Genomic DNA, 21,632 nt, shown 5'->3' with positions numbered 1-21,632 from the left:
GAAGCTTTGCATGCTCCGCTGCGGCCAATCAGCTCGCGAGGCGCCCACTCAGCGGGTTAGGCTGCTCCCTTGGCTCAGGGGTTTGAGGCGGCGGTTGGGGAGGAGGATAAACGAGTTAAAGCCTCGCCGTGCCGTAGTTTAGCGGGAATTGGCCATTCTAGGCTTTTCACAACGGACGGGGGGAAATCAAGCGACTGAGCGGGCTCGGGGAGTGTTCTGTGGAGAACGGCGCGATACGTTTAGCTGAGCGCTCCGCCTCCTTCGGTTTTCCCGCCTCTTTTTTTTTTTTTTTTTCTTTTTTTCTTTTTTTTTTTTTTCTTCCTCACCAGTGGTGGCCCGTCCATAGGGGGTGCACAGGCGCCGCCTCTCCCCAAGCTGTAAAAAAAAAAAAAAGTGCCCTTTAAGAGTTTCCGGGCGCCAGACACACAGTGGTCTATGGGAAGTTGATTTGCCCGCGTTTAGGACGTGTGCAGGGCGCAAACGATGCACCCACACCCACTCCCACTCTACACTGATTTGTTTCTGTCCTCCCTTCCTGCATTTTAATTGGCGGTGATCGGAGGACGGTGGGCAGTGATTTTTTTCAGCACACCTGTGTCACTTCCGGTTTCCCAGCTCACTGCAGTGTGGAGTGGACACAAATGGACGACCGAGACTGTCAGCGCGGCTCCATAGGCAGAGGTAAGCCCCTATGCAGGGCAATAACTAGGCATGGACAGAGGAGAAGCGGCTCTGTATAGATGCAGGGACTGAGGGATGAACTTGGAGTTGGAGCAGCTCCTCCTCTCAGTAACAAGCAAATGCAGGGAAGTAAACCTTTCACTCACTCATGATAACAGCTCACTGAACACTAGGCTCAGCCTTATTTATTGCAGGAGAGACACTGATCTCCCCCTGTGACAGGTTGCCGGTATATACTGTCCCAGCAGTAAATAAGTCTGAGCCGGAGTGTGCAGTGAATGTTCTGTTATCAGGTGAGCAGGTTAACCCTTTACTTCCCTGCATTTGTTTTGTTGGTTTCTCTTATTACCTACTGGAGGTAGGGTATGAGCCCAGGTTCAGACTACTGCGATCTAAGATATGGCATGTGATTTGCACACGCACTGTGAATCACATGCAATGTCTGTGAGATGCGAGTTCAGCCATACAGTTGTATGGCTGAACTCGCATTAGATTTGCAGGAAAAAAAGATGCAGGGACTTGTTTTCCCCCCACACTGAAATCGGATCGCATGGGTGTTCTCACCTATGCGATTTCTGTGCGAGTTCACACTGCGATCTGTGAACTGATCTGGGGGTGTTATTAACATTGTAATGACACCTGCAGCGGTGCGCAGAGGGCGGTGTGAACTGCCTGCGGAAGAGATGCGATGCGGGAACCGACACTGGAATCGCACTGGTTCCCGCATCGCATCAGTGTGAACCCAAGCTAAAGGATCATCTCATAAAACCAGGGCTGGTGATCCATGCTTCTAAATTAGAAGCATTCACTATTTTAGAATTCAACTGTTTGTTGAACCCGGGTGTATTACAAGGATGAGGATGATGATGATGACAGGTGTATTATAGAATGATGAGGATGGGTGTATTATACAAGGATGAGGATGATGGTGACGGGTGTATTGTACAAGGATGGGGATAGCGATGATGGGTGTATTATATAAGTATGAGGATGATGATGACGGGTGTATTATACAGGGATGAGGATGGGTGTATTATACAAGGATGAGGATAGCAATGGTGGGAAATTATATGAGGATGGGTGTATTATAAAAAAGATGAGGATAGCGATGATGGGTGTATTATACAATGATGAGGATGATGATGACGGGTGTATTATACAATTCTGAGGATGGGTGTATTATACAAGGATGAGGATGATGATGACGGTGTATTATACAAAGATGAGGATGGCTATATTATACAAGGATGAGGATGATGATGACGGCTGTATTACACAAGAATGAGGATGACAATGAAGGGTGTATTATACGGAGATGAGGATAGTGATGACGGGTGTATAATATGGGTTTGATGATGACAGGTGTATAATATGGGTTTGATGATGACGGGTGTATAATATGGGTTTGATGATGACGAGTGTATAATATGGGTTTGATGACAACAACGAGGAGTATGATGATGATGACGGGTGTATAAAATGGGGATAAGGATAGTGATGATGGGTGTATAAAATTTGGGATGATAATGATGGGTGTATTTTACAATGATGAGGAATATTATGATGGGTGTATAATATGGGGATAAGGATAGTGATGATGGGTGTATAATATGGGGGTGACGATGATGGGTGTCTTATACAATGATGAGGAGTATTATGATGATGATGACGGGTGTTTAATATGGGGATAGAGATAGTGATGATGGTTGTATAATATGGGAATGACGATGATGAGTGTATTATACAATGATGAGGAGTATGATGATGGGTGTATAATATGTGGATAAGGATAGTGATGATGGGTGTATAAAATGGGGATGACAATGATGGGTGTATTATACAATGATGAGGAGTATGATGATGATGATGATGCATGTTTAATATGGGGATAAGGATAGTGATGATGGGTGTATAATATGGGGATGACGATGATGGGTGAATTATACAATGATGAGGAGTATGATGATGGGTGTATAATATGGGGATAAGGATAGTGATGATGGGTGTATAATATGGGGATGACGATGATCGGTGTATTATACAATGATGAGGAGTGTGATGATGGGTGTATAATATGGGGATAAGGATAGTGATGATGGGTGTATAATATGCGGATGATGATGATCGGTGTATTATACAATGATGAGGAGTATGATGATGATGATGATGCATGTTTAATATGGGGATAAGGATAGTGATGATGGGTGTATAATATGGGGATGACGATGATCGGTGTATTATACAATGATGAGGAGTGTGATGATGGGTGTATAATATGGGGATAAGGATAGTGATGATGGGTGTATAATATGCGGATGATGATGATCGGTGTATTATACAATGATGAGGAGTATGATGACGGGTGTATAATATGGGGATAAGGATAGTGATACTGGGTGTATAATATGGGGATGACGATGATGGGTGAATTATGCAATGATGAGGAGTATGATGATGGGTGTATAATATGGGGATAATGATGATGGGTGAATTATACAATGATGAGGAGTATGATGATGGGTGTATAATATGGGGATAAGGATAGTGATGATGGGTGTATAATATGGGGATGACGATGATCGGTGTATTATACAATGATGAGGAGTATGATGATGGGTGTATAATATGGGGATAAGGATAGTGATGATGGGTGTATAATATGGGGATGATGATGATCGGTGTATTATACAATGATGAGGAGTATGATGATGGGTGTATAATATGGGGATAAGGATAGTGATACTGGGTGTATAATATGGGGATGACGATGATGGGTGTATTATACAATGATGAGGAGTATGATGATGATGATGATGCATGTATAATATGGGGATAAGGATAGTGATGATGGGTGTTTAATATGGGGATGACGATGATGGGTGAATTATACAATGATGAGGAGTATGATGATGGGTGTATAATATGGGGATAAGGATAGTGATAATGGGTGTATAATATGGGGATGACGATGATCAGTGTATTATACAATGATGAGGAGTATGATGACGGGTGTATAATATGGGGATAAGGATAGTGATGATGGGTGTATAATATGGAGATAAGGATAGTGATACTGGGTGTATAATATGGGGATGATGATGATGGATGAATTATACAATGATGAGGAGTATGATGATGGGTGTATAATATGGGGATAAGGATAGTGATGATGGGTGTATAATATGGGGGTGATGATGATGGGTGTATTATACAATGATGAGGAGTATGATGATGATGGGTGTATAATATGGGGATAAGGATAGTGATGATGGGTGTATAATATGGGGATGACGATGATGGGTGAATTATACAATGATGAGAAGTATGATGATTTGTGTATAATATGGGGATAAGGATAGTGATACTGGGTGTATAATATGGGTATGACGATGATGGGTGTATTATACAATGATGAGGAGTATGATGATGATGATGATGCATGTATAATATGGGGATAAGGATAGTGATGATGGGTGTATAATATGGGGAAGACGGTGATCAGTGTATTATACAATGATGAGGAGTATGATGACAAGTGTATAATATGGGGATAAGGATAGTGATGATGGGTGTATAATATGGGGATGACGATGATCAGTGTATTATACAATGATGAGGAGTATGATGATGGGTGTATAATATGGGGATAAGGATAGTGATGATGGGTGTATAATATGGGGATGACGATGATGGGTGAATTATACAATGATGAGGAGTATGATGATGGGTGTATAATATGGGGATAAGGATAGTGATGATGGGTGTATAATATGGGGATGACGATGATGGGTGTATTATACAATGATGAGGAGTATGATGATGATGATGATGGGTGTATAATATGGGGATAAGAATAGTGATGATGGGTGTATAATATGGGAATGACGATGATGGGTGTATTATACAATGATGAGGAGTATGATGATGGGTATATAATATGGGGATAAGGATAGTGATGATGGGTGTATAATATGGGGGTGACGATGATGGGTGTATTATACAATGATGAGGAGTATGATGATGATGATGATGGGTGTATAATATGGGGATAAGGATAGTGATGATGGGTGTATAATATGGGGATGACGATGATCAGTGTATTATACAATGATGAGGAGTATGATGATGGGTGTATAATATGGGGATAAGGACAGTGATGATGGGTGTATAATATGGGGGTGACGATGATCGGTGTATTATACAATGATGAGGAGTATGATGATAGGTGTATAATATGGGGATAAGGATAGTGATGATGGGTGTATAATATGGGGGTGACGATGATGGGTGTATTATACAATGATGAGGAGTATGATGATGATGATGATGATGCATGTATAATATGGGGATAAGGATAGTGATGATGGGTGTATAATATGGGGGTGACGATGATGGGTGAATTATACAATGATGAGGAGTATGATGATGGGTGTATAATATGGGGATAAGAATAGTGATGATGGGTGTATAATATGGGAATGACGATGATGGGTGTATTATACAATGATGAGGAGTATGATGATGGGTGTATAATATGGGGATAAGGATAGTGATGATGGGTGTATAATATGGGGGTGACGATGATGGGTGTATTATACAATGATGAGGAGTATGATGATGATGATGATGGGTGTATAATATGGGGATAAGGATAGTGATGATGGGTGTATAATATGGGGATGACGATGATGGGTGAATTATACAATTATGAGGAGTATGAGGATGGGTGTATAATATGGGGATAAGGATAGTGATGATGGGTGTATAATATGGGGATGACGATGATGGGTGTATTATACAATGATGAGGAGTATGATGATGGGCGTATAATATGGGGATGACGATGATCGGTGTATTATATAATGATGAGGAGTCTGATGATTATGATGATGGGTGTATAATATGGGGATAAAGATAGTGATGATGGATGTATAATATGCGGATGACAATGATCGGTGTATTATACAATGATGAGGAGTATGATGATGGGTGTATAATATGGGGATAAGGATAATGATGATGGGTGTATAATATGGAGATGATGATGATCGGTGTATTATACAATGATGAGGAGTATGATGATGATGATGATGATGATGGGTGTATAATATGGGGATAAGGATAGTGATGATGGGTGTATAATATGGGGATGACGATGATGGGTGAATTATACAATGATGAGGAGTATGATGATGATGCTGATGGGTGTATAATATGGGGATAAGGATAGTGATGATGGGTGTATAATATGGGGATGACGATGATGGGTGTATTATACAATGATGAGGAGTATGATGATGATGGGTGTATAATATGGGGATAAGGATAGTGATGATGGGTGTATAATATGGGGATGACGATGATGGGTGTATTATACAATGATGAGGAGTATGATGATGATGATGCATGTATAATATGGGGATAAGGATAGTGATGATGGGTGTATAATATGGGGATGACGATGATGGGTGAATTATGCAATGATGAGGAGTATGATGATGGGTGTATAATATGGGGATAATGATGATGGGTGAATTATACAATGATGAGGAGTATGATGATGGGTGTATAATATGGGGATAAGGATAGTGATGATGGGTGTATAATATGGGGATGACGATGATCGGTGAATTATACAATGATGAGGAGTATGATGATGGGTGTATAATATGGGGATAAGGATAGTGATGATGGGTGTATAATATGGGGATGATGATGATCGGTGTATTATACAATGATGAGGAGTATGATGATGATGATGATGGGTGTATAATATGGGGATAAGGATAGTGATGATGGGTGTATAATATGGGGATGACGATGATGGGTGAATTATACAATGATGAGGAGTATGAGGATGGGTGTATAATATGGGGATAAGGATAGTGATGATGGGTGTATAATATGGGGATGACGATGATGGGTGTATTATACAATGATGAGGAGTATGATGATGGGCGTATAATATGGGGATGACGATGATCGGTGTATTATATAATGATGAGGAGTCTGATGATTATGATGATGGGTGTATAATATGGGGATAAAGATAGTGATGATGGATGTATAATATGCGGATGACAATGATCGGTGTATTATACAATGATGAGGAGTATGATGATGGGTGTATAATATGGGGATAAGGATAATGATGATGGGTGTATAATATGGAGATGATGATGATCGGTGTATTATACAATGATGAGGAGTATGATGATGATGATGATGATGATGATGATGATGGGTGTATAATATGGGGATAAGGATAGTGATGATGGGTGTATAATATGGGGATGACGATGATGGGTGAATTATACAATGATGAGGAGTATGATGATGATGCTGATGGGTGTATAATATGGGGATAAGGATAGTGATGATGGGTGTATAATATGGGGATGACGATGATGGGTGTATTATACAATGATGAGGAGTATGATGATGATGGGTGTATAATATGGGGATAAGGATAGTGATGATGGGTGTATAATATGGGGATGACGATGATGGGTGTATTATACAATGATGAGGAGTATGATGATGATGATGCATGTATAATATGGGGATAAGGATAGTGATGATGGGTGTATAATATGGGGATGACGATGATGGGTGAATTATGCAATGATGAGGAGTATGATGATGGGTGTATAATATGGGGATAATGATGATGGGTGAATTATACAATGATGAGGAGTATGATGATGGGTGTATAATATGGGGATAAGGATAGTGATGATGGGTGTATAATATGGGGATGACGATGATCGGTGAATTATACAATGATGAGGAGTATGATGATGGGTGTATAATATGGGGATAAGGATAGTGATGATGGGTGTATAATATGGGGATGATGATGATCGGTGTATTATACAATGATGAGGAGTATGATGATGGGTGTATAATATGGGGATAAGGATAGTGATACTGGGTGTATAATATGGGGATGACGATGATGGGTGTATTATACAATGATGAAGAGTATGATGATGATGATGATGCATGTATAATATGGGGATAAGGATAGTGATGATGGGTGTTTAATATGGGGATGACGATGATCAGTGTATTATACAATGATGAGGAGTATGATGACGGGTGTATAATATGGGGATAAGGATAGTGATGATGGGTGTATAATATGGAGATAAGGATAGTGATACTGGGTGTATAATGTGGGGATGACGATGATGGATGAATTATACAATGATGAGGAGTATGATGATGGGTGTATAATATGGGGATAAGGATAGTGATGATGGGTGTATAATATGGGGGTGACGATGATGGGTGTATTATACAATGATGAGGAGTATGATGATGATGGGTGTATAATATGGGGATAAGGATAGTGATGATGGGTGTATAATATGGGGATGACGATGATGGGTGAATTATACAATGATGAGGAGTATGATGATTTGTGTATAATATGGGGATAAGGATAGTGATACTGGGTGTATAATATGGGTATGACGATGATGGGTGTATTATACAATGATGAGGAGGATGATGATGATGATGATGCATGTATAATATGGGGATAAGGATAGTGATGATGGGTGTATAATATGGGGATGACGATGATCAGTGTATTATACAATGATGAGGAGTATGATGACAAGTGTATAATATGGGGATAAGGATAGTGATGATGGGTGTATAATATGGGGATGACGATGATCAGTGTATTATACAATGATGAGGAGTATGATGATGGGTGTATAATATGGGGATAAGGATAGTGATGATGGGTGTATAATATGGGATGACGATGATGGGTGAATTATACAATGATGAGGAGTATGATGATGGGTGTATAATATGGGGATAAGGATAGTGATGATGGGTGTATAATATGGGGATGACGATGATGGGTGTATTATACAATGATGAGGAGTATGATGATGATGATGATGGGTGTATAATATGGGGATAAGAATAGTGATGATGGGTGTATAATATGGGAATGACGATGATGGGTGTATTATACAATGATGAGGAGTATGATGATGGGTATATAATATGGGGATAAGGATAGTGATGATGGGTGTATAATATGGGGGTGACGATGATGGGTGTATTATACATTGATGAGGAGTATGATGATGATGATGATGGGTGTATAATATGGGGATAAGGATAGTGATGATGGGTGTATAATATGGGGATGACGATGATCAGTGTATTATACAATGATGAGGAGTATGATGATGGGTGTATAATATGGGGATAAGGACAGTGATGATGGGTGTATAATATGGGGGTGACGATGATCGGTGTATTATACAATGATGAGGAGTATGATGATAGGTGTATAATATGGGGATAAGGATAGTGATGATGGGTGTATAATATGGGGGTGACGATGATGGGTGTATTATACAATGATGAGGAGTATGATGATGATGATGATGCATGTATAATATGGGGATAAGGATAGTGATGATGGGTGTATAATATGGGGGTGACGATGATGGGTGAATTATACAATGATGAGGAGTATGATGATGGGTGTATAATATGGGGATAAGAATAGTTATGATGGGTGTATAATATGGGAATGACGATGATGGGTGTATTATACAATGATGAGGAGTATGATGATGGGTGTATAATATGGGGATAAGGATAGTGATGATGGGTGTATAATATGGGGATGACGATGATGGGTGTATTATACAATGATGAGGAGTATGATGATGGGCGTATAATATGGGGATGACGATGATCGGTGTATTATATAATGATGAGGAGTCTGATGATTATGATGATGGGTGTATAATATGGGGATAAAGATAGTGATGATGGATGTATAATATGCGGATGACGATGATCGGTGTATTATACAATGATGAGGAGTATGATGATGGGTGTATAATATGGGGATAAGGATAATGATGATGGGTGTATAATATGGGGATGATGATGATCGGTGTATTATACAATGATGAGGAGTATGATGATGATGATGATGGGTGTATACTATGGGGATAAGGATAGTGATGATGGGTGTATAATATGGGGATGACGATGATGGGTGAATTATACAATGATGAGGAGTATGATGATGATGCTGATGGGTGTATAATATGGGGATAAGGATAGTGATGATGGGTGTATAATATGGGGATGACGATGATGGGTGTATTATACAATGATGAGGAGTATGATGATGATGATGATGCATGTATAATATGGGGATAAGGATAGTGATGATGGGTGTATAATATGGGGATGACGATGATCAGTGTATTATACAATGATGAGGAGTATGATGACGGGTGTATAATATGGGGATAAGGATAGTGATGATGGGTGTATAATATGGGGGTGACGATGATGGGTGTATTATACAATGATGAGGAGTATGATGATGATGATGATGGGTGTATAATATGGGGATAAGGATAGTGATGATGGGTGTATAATATGGGGATGACGATGATGGGTGAATTATACAATGATGAGGAGTATGATGATGGGTGTATAATATGGGGATAAGGATAGTGATGATGGGTGTATAATATGGGGATGACGATGATGGGTGAATTATACAATGATGAGGAGTATGATGATGATGCTGATGGGTGTATAATATGGGGATAAGGATAGTGATGATGGGTGTATAATATGGGGATGACGATGATGGGTGAATTATACAATGATGAGGAGTATGATGATGATGCTGATGGGTGTATAATATGGGGATAAGGATAGTGATGATGGGTGTATAATATGGGGATGACGATGATGGGTGAATTATACAATGATGAGGAGTATGATGATGATGCTGATGGGTGTATAATATGGGGATAAGGATAGTGATGATGGGTGTATAATATGGGGATGACGATGATGGATGTATTATACAATGATGAGGAGTATGATGATGATGGGTGTATAATATGGGGATAAGGATAGTGATGATGGGTGTATAATATGGGGATGACGATGATGGGTGAATTATACAATGATGAGGAGTATGATGATGGGTGTATAATATGGGGATAAGGATAGTGATGATGGGTGTATAATATGGGGATAAGGATAGTGATGATGGGTATATAATATGGCGATGGCGATGATAGGTGTATTATACAATGATGAGGGGTATGATGATGATATTGATGGGTGTGTAATATGGGGATAAGGATAGTGATGATGGGTGTATAATATGGGGATGACGATGATGGGTGAATTATACAATGATGAGGAGTATGATGATGATGCTGATGGGTGTATAATATGGGGATAAGGATAGTGATGATGGGTGTATAATATGGGGATGACGATGATGGGTGAATTATACAATGATGAGGAGTATGATGATGATGCTGATGGGTGTATAATATGGGGATAAGGATAGTGATGATGGGTGTATAATATGGGGATGACGATGATGGGTGAATTATACAATGATGAGGAGTATGATGATGATGCTGATGGGTGTATAATATGGGGATAAGGATAGTGATGATGGGTGTATAATATGGGGATGACGATGATGGGTGAATTATACAATGATGAGGAGTATGATGATGATGCTGATGGGTGTATAATATGGGGATAAGGATAGTGATGATGGGTGTATAATATGGGGATGACGATGATGGGTGAATTATACAATGATGAGGAGTATGATGATGATGCTGATGGGTGTATAATATGGGGATAAGGATAGTGATGATGGGTGTATAATATGGGGATGACGATGATGGATGTATTATACAATGATGAGGAGTATGATGATGATGGGTGTATAATATGGGGATAAGGATAGTGATGATGGGTGTATAATATGGGGATGACGATGATGGGTGAATTATACAATGATGAGGAGTATGATGATGGGTGTATAATATGGGGATAAGGATAGTGATGATGGGTGTATAATATGGGGATAAGGATAGTGATGATGGGTATATAATATGGCGATGGCGATGATAGGTGTATTATACAATGATGAGGGGTATGATGATGATATTGATGGGTGTGTAATATGGGGATAAGGATAGTGATGATGGGTGTATAACATGGGGATGACGATGATGGGTGTATTATACAATGACTGGAGCATCAGGGTGTCAGACAGTGTCAGTGAGTGTACCACATCATGTCTCACTGGCTGCTTTGCAATACATGATTTTGGGGATTTCTGCCATGCTCTGTACTGACTACTTTACACTACAAAATAGTCACAAATTGTGAGTACATTGTGAGTACATCTGTCCTGCCGCAGCCCACTGATCATCTCTCACCGCCCGCCTGGATCACCGCTCTTCCGCCCACACAGCGGGGCCATTACACTGCTGGAGGTGAGGCAGGATAGCAGAGAGATGAGCTCATCTCTCACCGCCGGCCCTGCATCACCGCTGTTCTCACTGGCATGTGCATCCACCACGGCAGGTGACAAAACTAATTTGGTTGCAGGTTTGACAAACAACATCTGGTGGCAGGTGGCAAAAATCATTTGGTGGCAGGTGGAAAACCAAATCTGGTGGCAGGTGGCAAACCAAATCTAGTGGCAGGAGGCAAACCAAATCTGGTGGTAGGCGACGTGGCAAGCAACAATCCACATCTGGAGGAAGGTGACGTGGCAAGTGACAAACAGCATTTGGAGGCAGGCGACATTGAAAGTTTAAAACCAAATCTGGTGGCAGGCAAGGTGGCAAGTAACACTCTGCATCTGATGGCAGATTCTGCATTATGGTGAGCTGAAGTATTTCATTTTATATTACAATGTAATGTCAGAAATAATGAGCTTCAATCATCCTGACACCATATCAGCCATGGTGCTGTGATAATTGAAGCGCTAACACCAGCCATTTCCCCGACAAATTGCCAGCGAAAAGCCGCATAAACCCCACCCGGGCCTTGGCACGCTTTAATTCCACAACACCGGTCCTCTGTGCCAAAAACGTTGGAGACCACTGCTTTAATGTATACAGCTATATACACCCACCTTCTTCCTTCCTGTATATAGAGACCATTCTCCATCATCACTGACTGCAGATGTATATCATTATTATTTTATTTATTTTATTTCAGGTACTTATATAGCGCCGTCAATTTACTCAGCGCTTTACATATACATTGTACAGTCACCTTAGTCCCTACCCTCAAGGAGCTTACAACCTAAGGTCCCTAACTCACATTCATACACATACAATTTAGACAAGATCCAAATAACCTACCAGCATGTCCTGTTATTGTATACATAGCTGTATACAGGACAGATGATGTATATCTGCAGTCAGTGATGATGGAGGAAGGTCTCTATATACAGGAAGGAAGGTGGGTGTATTTAGCTAGCTGTATACAGGACAGATGATGTATACCTGCATGCCCTCATCTGTTAGGCTGAGCTATATACCCTGATCTGTAATGCTGAGCTATATACCCTGATCTGTGAGGGTGGGCTATATACCCTGATCTGTGAGGCTGAGCTATATACCCTGATCTGTGAGGCTGAGCTATATACCCTGATCTGTGAGGGTGGGCTATATACCCTGATCTGTGAGGCTGAGCTATATACCCTGATCTGTGAGGCTGTGCTAGGGCTGTATACTACTGTCCTGTGATGCTAGGGCTTTATACTCTGCCCTGTGATGCTGAGCTGCATACTCCTGACACTATGGGGACGGAGTGGGTGGATTCTATAAGGGGTAGGTCTTATAGGAAGTGGGAGGGGTCAGATGGGAAGGGCGGGGTCTGGCGCCCCCCCCCATCCTAAAACTTCACCAGCCGCCACTGTTCCTCACACTGTAATTCTAGAATTTTCTAGAATGCAGGCGGAAGCAATAAGACCAGCAGCCCGTGTAACACTGAGCAGGCTATAACAGTCAACCCCTACTCCACTGATTACAGAGGAGCTAAACTAAATTTACCTAGCAACCTATGCTAACTAGGAGGGTGCTACACTTATGCAATATATTACCATATTTATTGGTAAAATATAAAAGATGAGGTTGTGTCGAGTAAATAGATACTCAATATGTCAAGAGTAATGCAGTGTACACACGGTCGTACTTTTCAGCTACAAAAGTCCGACAGCCCGTCCGACAGACTTTCGACGGACTTTTGGCGGACTTTCGACGGACTTTCTAATGACCAGACTTGCCTACACACGATCACACCAAAGTCCGACGGATTTGTACGTGATGACGTACACCGGACTAAAATAAGGAAGTTGATAGCCAGTAGCCAATAGCTGCCCTAGTGTCGGTTTTTGTCAGTCGGACTAGCATACAGACGAGTGGATTTCTGGGTCTGGTGGAGTTACGACGTAAAGATTTGAAGCATGTTCCAAATCTAAAGTTCATCAGATTTGCGACTGGAAAGGTCCGCTGAAGGTCCGGTGAAGCCCACACACGATCAGATTGTTCGCCGGATTTGGTCCCTCAGACCAGTCCGGTCGAAAAGTCCGACCGTGTGTACGCCCCATTAAAGGCTAAATTCACCTTTTTTTTTTTTTTAAATCCAGCTCCTCTGTGTTGATACCATTAATGTAACTCAGTTGCAGAAAAAAAAAAAAAAAGCTTTCTTTGATTTTGAGAACAAGGACTCACCTTAGCTCTTGCTGTATTTCTTAGAAAGCTTCATCACTTGCTTGTACTGTATGTAGATTTGGGACCGAGAAACCAGTAAGACACAGGAAGAAGTTTACCAGCTGACCTCATTATCATGCACCCTTCACCCATCAACTATGTTTGCACAGCATCCCCGGCGTCTCTCCATGTATGCATTTGCTTCCTCAGCATCCCTCCAGATGGACTCAGGTCGCATGCTGAACTCCCTGGGGCCACAGTCCAAGGTACACCCCTGATGTAGTGCAAGGGCCTGCCTGCTTGGATACAGAGTGATTGGATAGATGGTGTGTCCTCTTATTATATAGTTTGGGTAAATCTAGGAGATTGTACAATCAGATTGTATAGTGTATGGCCACATTTATACACCTAAAATTAGCTTGTTGTACTTTTATGGTCTTTAATTGTTAGTGGCACACCAAACACAGAAGCAAACACACATTTTGCCACATGACAAAACAGGTGACAAATGCAGCAAAATGCAAAGTAAAAAATGTGCAACCCACACCATGCCAAAATGTACCGTGAATGAATTTGTCAAGTGTAGCGCAGCCCATTGAAATAAACGGGCTGCCCTATGTGTGTCCCGGGAAAAATGAGCCACTACTTCACTACTCCAGGTGTGAATGGGGCCTGAAAGTGAAATTCAGTACCCTATATTTTTCATAGGTGATGCTATGAAAGCCCCTGCAGGTCATTAGTTAGCAGTGATAAATGAGCCTAGAATTATCGCTCTTACTTCAGTGTCAGCAGTGATATGTAACATGTGTAGCGCAATCAATGCTGTTTGCACCGGCGCTCCCTTACGTGTTCATTTACATTCAGCAATGTGTGTATGTGGGGCATTGTTAATTTTGGCAGCAAATGTCGATTCAGTTTTAGTCTTAGTCTTAGGACTAAAATGGCATTTTAGTTTTAGTCCCATTTTAGTCTTCTGCAATTGTTTTAGTTTTAGTTGTATTTAGTTGACTAAATCTCCAGGACATTTTAGTCGACTAAAAGGTTCTACACTTAGTCCTAATTTTAGTCGTCTAAAATCTAATGGGTGTAATTAAATTGTAATGCATTAGTGAACATTTCTCTACAATTTCCAAACTCGTTATATACTGCTGGAGTGAAAAATCTCATATGTTATTATTTATGGTATTGAGGTATGAACATGCACTACAGACCAGTGTTCATTTCTAAGTCAAATTTCTATTTAGTTTTAGTCTTTTGACTAAAATAGCATTTTAGTTTTAGTTCCATTTTAGTCTTTTGAATAAAATGCCATTTTAGTTTTAGTCGTATTTTAGTCGACTAAAATAGTTTTCATTAAGTCGACTAAAATGTTTTAGTCTTTTTAGTCGACTAAATTAACACTAATGTGGGGATAGGGGGGCTTATATGTTTTTGGGTGACATTTTAAGTGCTTGGGTGTAATTTTAATTTTTTTACACATTTTTCTTTTCTTTTCTTTACTAAACCTTTTTCAGCACACAGGGGGCAAAAAGTCCCCTATGTGACGCATTTTTGACAGGTTCTCTCTCCAATAATAATTAGCTTGTCAGATTTACATGCACTCCCAGGAACTGCAGCTGCAGGTAATGTGTGTAAGACCCCGCCGCCACCGCCTATGATGTACAACGGTGGCAGTAAAAAGCTTAAAGGACTACGTTGTACTGTTCCATAACTTCACATACAACTTTAAGGCCTTCCGCCAAGCATGTTATTTCAAAGATTTGTGTATTTTCAATGTTGCCCTTGCATTGGTACATATACATGTTTCCGGTGGCAGTTTTTTATCAATATCTTTCAAGGGAACCTTGCTACTTTCAAATTCATTAGCTTTTTGGCGCTATGCTCAAGGTTTATGAATTTCCCACTGGGTTTGTAAAACCTCCTGCCAACCAAACTTTGTCCAGTTCACTCATCCATACTAGGTAGAAGCGTTTTTTTATGCACTCAGTGAACAATGCGAAACATGAGCTTGGGTCTTGCAAAGCTATCTATTATTCCCTTTTAGTTTTCTTGTAACTTTAAAAGTAGAAAAAAAATAAAACAAATTCACAATTAGTACTACTGTGCTTTTACTGGCATTATTGTATTGATTGCTTGTTAACTCTTACTATTCACTTCAGTTGTGAAGGTCAAATATGGAAATGCTGATGGAGAATTCTGCAAGTTTCCTTTCAAATTCAATGGCAAAGAGTACAACAGCTGCACTGATGCTGGCCGCAATGATGGATTTATCTGGTGTTCCACTACCTATGACTTTGATAAAGATCAGAAATATGGATTCTGCCCTCATGAATGTAAGTCTAACATTCCTGCTAAGGTATTCCTCTGATTTTTATTGCCCTGCAACAATAGTTTATCACCTGCAGGGGTACTGAGGTATATTTAAAAATACTGGGTTGATTCAGGCACTATTGCTGTAGTAGCTTGTTCAGCATGCGTAGGTAATTCACAAGAATTCTAATTATATGTTAAAGACGTTATTAGCAATCCTAGGGGCACGTAGAGAGGGCAAGTTCAGGAAAGTAAAGTATTTGTAAAATCAACCACTAAATTCTCCAGTGAATTTTAGAAAGTTAAAGTAATTTGGAAAGTAATGTTCAATACTTAAATGTGTAGTATTTATTCAGATATAACCAGGTGGCCCTATGATGAAGGTCCTTGTGAAGGCACTTTGTTATAATGTGACAATGCTTTGCCTCTACCTCCCAGTTGTCCTCCTGTATTTGTAATATGCTCTACTAAAAAAGACTACAGTTGACTGAGCCAACACACATTGCACAGGGATGTTCCGCTGCTTCACCATCAGAAAACCCACCCTAAGAAATGATGCGTAGCAGTTGCTGGAGTGCATGCATGTAAACTGGAAGTTGCTGCAAAGAGTATGCAAGAGTTCTTTAGTACTTAAATATAATAAGAAATGAATAAAAGGTGAAAACAGTATTTTGAAAATGCATGGCAATTGTTGATATACATTGCTTTGGTAAACTAAATGTTATTTGATTAGGGCTTAGATGTATTTTAAGGCTAAAATCCTCACTTGCTGGGTAGCGCTGCAAATATATAAGTATGAGCATATTTGAGCAAACAGGACCAAGTATGACTGATTCTCGAGAAGAGACATTGGGGATAACATTGTAAACATGTATACTGTCTATCTAAAGCAGTGTTTCTCAACTCCAGTCCTCAAGGCGCCTCAACGGGTCATGTTTTCAGGCTCTCCATTATTTTGCACAGGTGATTTGATCAGTTTCACTGCCTTAGTAATTACCACAGCCGTTTCATCTGAGGGAAATCCTGAAAACGTGACCTGTTGGGGGGCCTTGAGGACTGGAGTTGAGAAACACTGATCTAAAGAATCTGAATGCATATACTCAGCTAAAGGTTCAAAATCTATAGTTGTACACTGCATAAATGTGAATTACATTTCATTGTCAGGAAAAGTAGATCATACATTAACCTTTTGTATGTATTCATACAAATAAAATGTGAATTTTAGAGGCACGTTTTGATGTATCCAACAAGGTTGTTGATAAAAAGCATTCCAGTTAAAGAAAGATAAACTCATCTATGCACTACCAAGCTCATGCGGTAAAACACTACAGTTAATTCCTTAAGACCCCTTTCACACTGAGCCGCCTAGGGCGTCAGCGGTAAAGCGGCGCTATTTTTAGCGCCGCTTTACCATTGTTTTAGCGGCGCTATTCGGCCGCTAGCAGGGTGGTTTTAACCCCCCGCTAGCGGCTGAAAAGGGGTCAAATCCGCACGCAAAACGTCACAGGAGCGGCATTTTGCCGGTGGTATCGCGGCGCTGCCCCATTGCTTTCAATGGGGAGCAACGGTGGAGGAGCGCTGAGTTCACCTCTCCAAAGAAGCTGCTGGCAGGACTTTTTGTGATGCCCTGCCAGCGCACCGCACCAGTGTGAAAGCTCTCAGGCTTTCACATGGGAGTGAATGGAGCCGCTTTTTTCAGGCGCTATGCTGGCTCTATTTTTAGAGCTGTAGCGTCTGAAATATGCCCGCACAGAGCCTGCCTTCTGAACTACAAAGGTGCTAAAAGGAGCTTCAGGATGCGGAGTCAGTACAGGAGTGACTGCTTGCAGGCAGCAAGGTACCATTGAATATGTAGTACTCTATAAATGACAGTAAATAGCAGAGGAGAAGCTGCAAGATGTGCAGGGAATCCAGGAAGTTGTGGGAACCTGATTTAAAGTGGTTGTAAAGGCAGAAGTTTTTTTTTATATCTTAACCACTTCAGCCTCGAAAGGATTTAACCTCTTCCTGACCAGAGCAATTTTTGCGATTCGGCACTGCGTTGCTTTAACTGACAATTGCGCAGTCGTGCAGCGTTGCACCCAATCAAAATTGACGTCCTTTTTTTCCCACAAATAGAGCTTTCTTTTGGTGGTATTTGATCACCTCTGTGGTTTTTATTTTTTGCGCTATAAACAAAAAAATAATGACAATTTTGAAAAAAACGCATTATTTTTTACTTTTTTGCTATAATAAATATCCCCCAAAAATATATAAAACAACATTTTTTTCCTCAGTTTTTATTCATTCATTTTAAGAGGGAAGTTTCAGAAAAAAAACTTAAATTTTAAATAAGGAACTTTGAAGCAAAATAAGGGTCAGTGCCCATCAATGCAGGCTCACCATTGCCATCAATGCAGCCTGATCAATGCCCATCTGCAGCCTCACAAGTGCCATCAATGCAGTCTCACCATTGCAATCAATGCAGCAGCCTTTCCATTGCAATCAATGCAGCAGCCTCACCATTGCAATCAATGCAGCAGCCTCACCATTGCCATCAATGCAGCAGCCTCACCACTGCCATCAATGCAGCAGCCTCACCATTGCCATCAGTGCAGCCTGATTGATGCCCATCTGCAGCCCAGAGGGGACAGGGAGGGGGGCGGGACGAGCGCCGACAGATTACATACAGTGAGAATCTCCTATGATAGACAGAACAGTGGTCCAATGGCGGCCCAGGAGACGAGACTTCCTATTACAGAGGCCGCCAAGTAAACAGGAGATTCTCACTGTATGTAATCTGATGGCATTCGCCCCGCCCCCTCCCTGTCCCCTCCGAGGCAGCTAAAATTGAAGTATTGGCGTATAACACGCACGCACTATTTGTACCCGATTTTCATGGTGAAAAAGTGAGTGTTATACGCCAATAAATACAGTAAATGAAAAAGGCCTAACAAGAAAATGTTCTTACTTTTTGTTATAAAATTTTGCAAATAAATAATATTTCTTCAGAAATTGAGGCTAAAATTTGTTCTGCTACATTTCTTTGGTAAAAATAACCCAAACCAGTGTGTATTATTTAGTCTGTGTGAAAGTCATAGAGTCTACAATCTATGGTATATATATTTGAAAATTGATCAGTACTGACTGCCTATTTCATTTCCTGAGGACCTGAAATGTCATCACAGTCCCCCCAATAGGACCCTTTTTTGGATTTTTTGGAATATGAAGAAATTAAAGTGATACTAAAGTCTAAACAGTGGTTTTGCACAGAGCAGCCCAGATCTTCCTCTTCTTGGGGCCCTCACTGCTGCCGAGTGCCCCCACAGCAAGCAGCTTGCCCTGTGTGTCCATTCTGACATGGACCCATGGCTCAACTCCATCCCCTCTCTCTCTCCTCATTGGCTCACTGACTTTGATTGACAGCAGCGGGAGCCAGTGGCGCCTGCTGTGGGTCTCAGCCAGTTAGGAGAGGAGAGAGAGTCCTGGAAAGCCAAGTCTCTCGTGTAACATTGCTGGATTGAGATGGGGCTCAGGTATTAGGGGGGCTGATGCACACAGAAGGTTTGCCTTTAGAACCACTTTAACCACTTCTCCTTAGGTGGTCATTTGACATCCTGGACTTGAAGTGGAGATATCTGAATGATGCCTGCAGCTACAGGCGTCATCCAGATATCTTTTTTTTCAGCCGGCGATTCCCTCACATGTAAAAGCCATCATAGCAGCTGTTTAGCTACTTGATTGCTTTTACAGGCTGTGGGAGGGGACGTCCCCCCACCGCCGCCCTCTGGTGCTGTCAGACATGACAGCTGCACAACTGAAGGAGGAAGTGATGGCTATAGATGGTGTGCAACCACAGAAGACTATGACAGGGATACAACTTATGGATTCCGCCCAGAAACAAGTATGAAATTAAAAACGTTTTAGTAATGTGTCTTTATACTATAGAACCATCTCATTGCTTGTTGCCATAGTTACATATTTAGTCAGGTTGAAAAAAGCCTTGAGAGAGCTCTTGAATAATCATGATATCATTATTAAACTGGCAGAAAAGGGAGGTGGCATAGTAGTCCAGGACAGATTCAAGTACCTCAGAGAATCATACAGACTACTGTCTGATTCGTGTACATATCAAAAGCTACCTGGACATTCCATAACAAATTTCACCTCAGAACTCCATGCTCTCATTGACCAGGCCAAGAGGGAAGACACTATTGATAAGGATGAAGCAGCCTTCCTTATAAGGGATTTCTTTAAGGTGGACCTGAAAAAATAACTGTTATGCAGCGTACACACGGTCAGACTTTTTGACCGGACTTGTCCGACGGACGCCGATGGACTAAATCCGGCGGACAATCCGATCATGTGTGGGCTTCACCGGACCTTCAGCGGACTTTTCCAGTCGCAAATCTGACAGACTTTAAATTTGGAACATGCTTCAAATCTTTACGTCGTAACTCAGCTGGACCCAGAAATCTGCTCGTCTGTATGCTAGTCAGATGGACAAAAAAACACATGCTCAGAAGCAAATACGAAACGGAAGCGCTCGGTCTGGTAAAACTAGTGTTCGTATTGTAGGTAGCACATTTCTCACGCTGCAAATTCTGTGATCGTTGAATGCAGTGCATTCATTGTCTTCTTTATAATGCTAGAAGAACGAAGTTGTTTTGCTGTTCCTATTCACACAGAGTTCTCCCAAACTAATTTCTGGATTATTTCTCTTGATCTCATGAATGATATTGTATTTGTTCTAAAAGCCATATCTCCATACTAATGTTTACACAATTGTTTTTTGGAGTCATCTTTTATTTTTTATTTCATCAAGATCTTTTTGTATGATTATTGTCAAAATTATTTTATCTTTATCTCCATATATTTTTTTTTGGTTTGTAAAGTTACCACAAAGTACCTTTTTATTTTTTTTCTTTTGTTTTTTTTTTCGTAAATTTAACACAAAGAAACATATTTTGTTTTTTGTTTTTTTTTTGTAAAGTTACCACAAAGAACTTTTGTACATTTTTAAGTTTTGTTTCAGTATAAAGTTACCACAAAGAACCTTTTTTTTGTTAATTTTTTTTTGTTTTAGATTTTTTTTTTGTTGGAAAGTTA

The 21,632-nt window shown here is 40.6% G+C and overlaps 1 protein-coding gene across 1 annotated transcript in view; it reads left to right on the top strand.

The window, feature by feature from the left end:
- Window positions 1-21,632, top strand: part of MMP2 (matrix metallopeptidase 2) — a 484,562-nt gene that overhangs the window by 100,617 nt on the left and 362,313 nt on the right. The window contains exon 5 of the mRNA XM_073605023.1: window positions 16,394-16,567. Coding sequence (XP_073461124.1) covers window positions 16,394-16,567 — 174 coding nt within the window. The remainder of the gene's footprint in view (window positions 1-16,393; window positions 16,568-21,632) is intronic.

Source organism: Aquarana catesbeiana, linkage group LG11 (assembly GCF_042186555.1).
Source record: "Aquarana catesbeiana isolate 2022-GZ linkage group LG11, ASM4218655v1, whole genome shotgun sequence".
NCBI classification, from domain to species: domain Eukaryota; kingdom Metazoa; phylum Chordata; class Amphibia; order Anura; family Ranidae; genus Aquarana; species Aquarana catesbeiana.
This window is presented reverse-complemented; position numbering and strand designations above follow the sequence as displayed.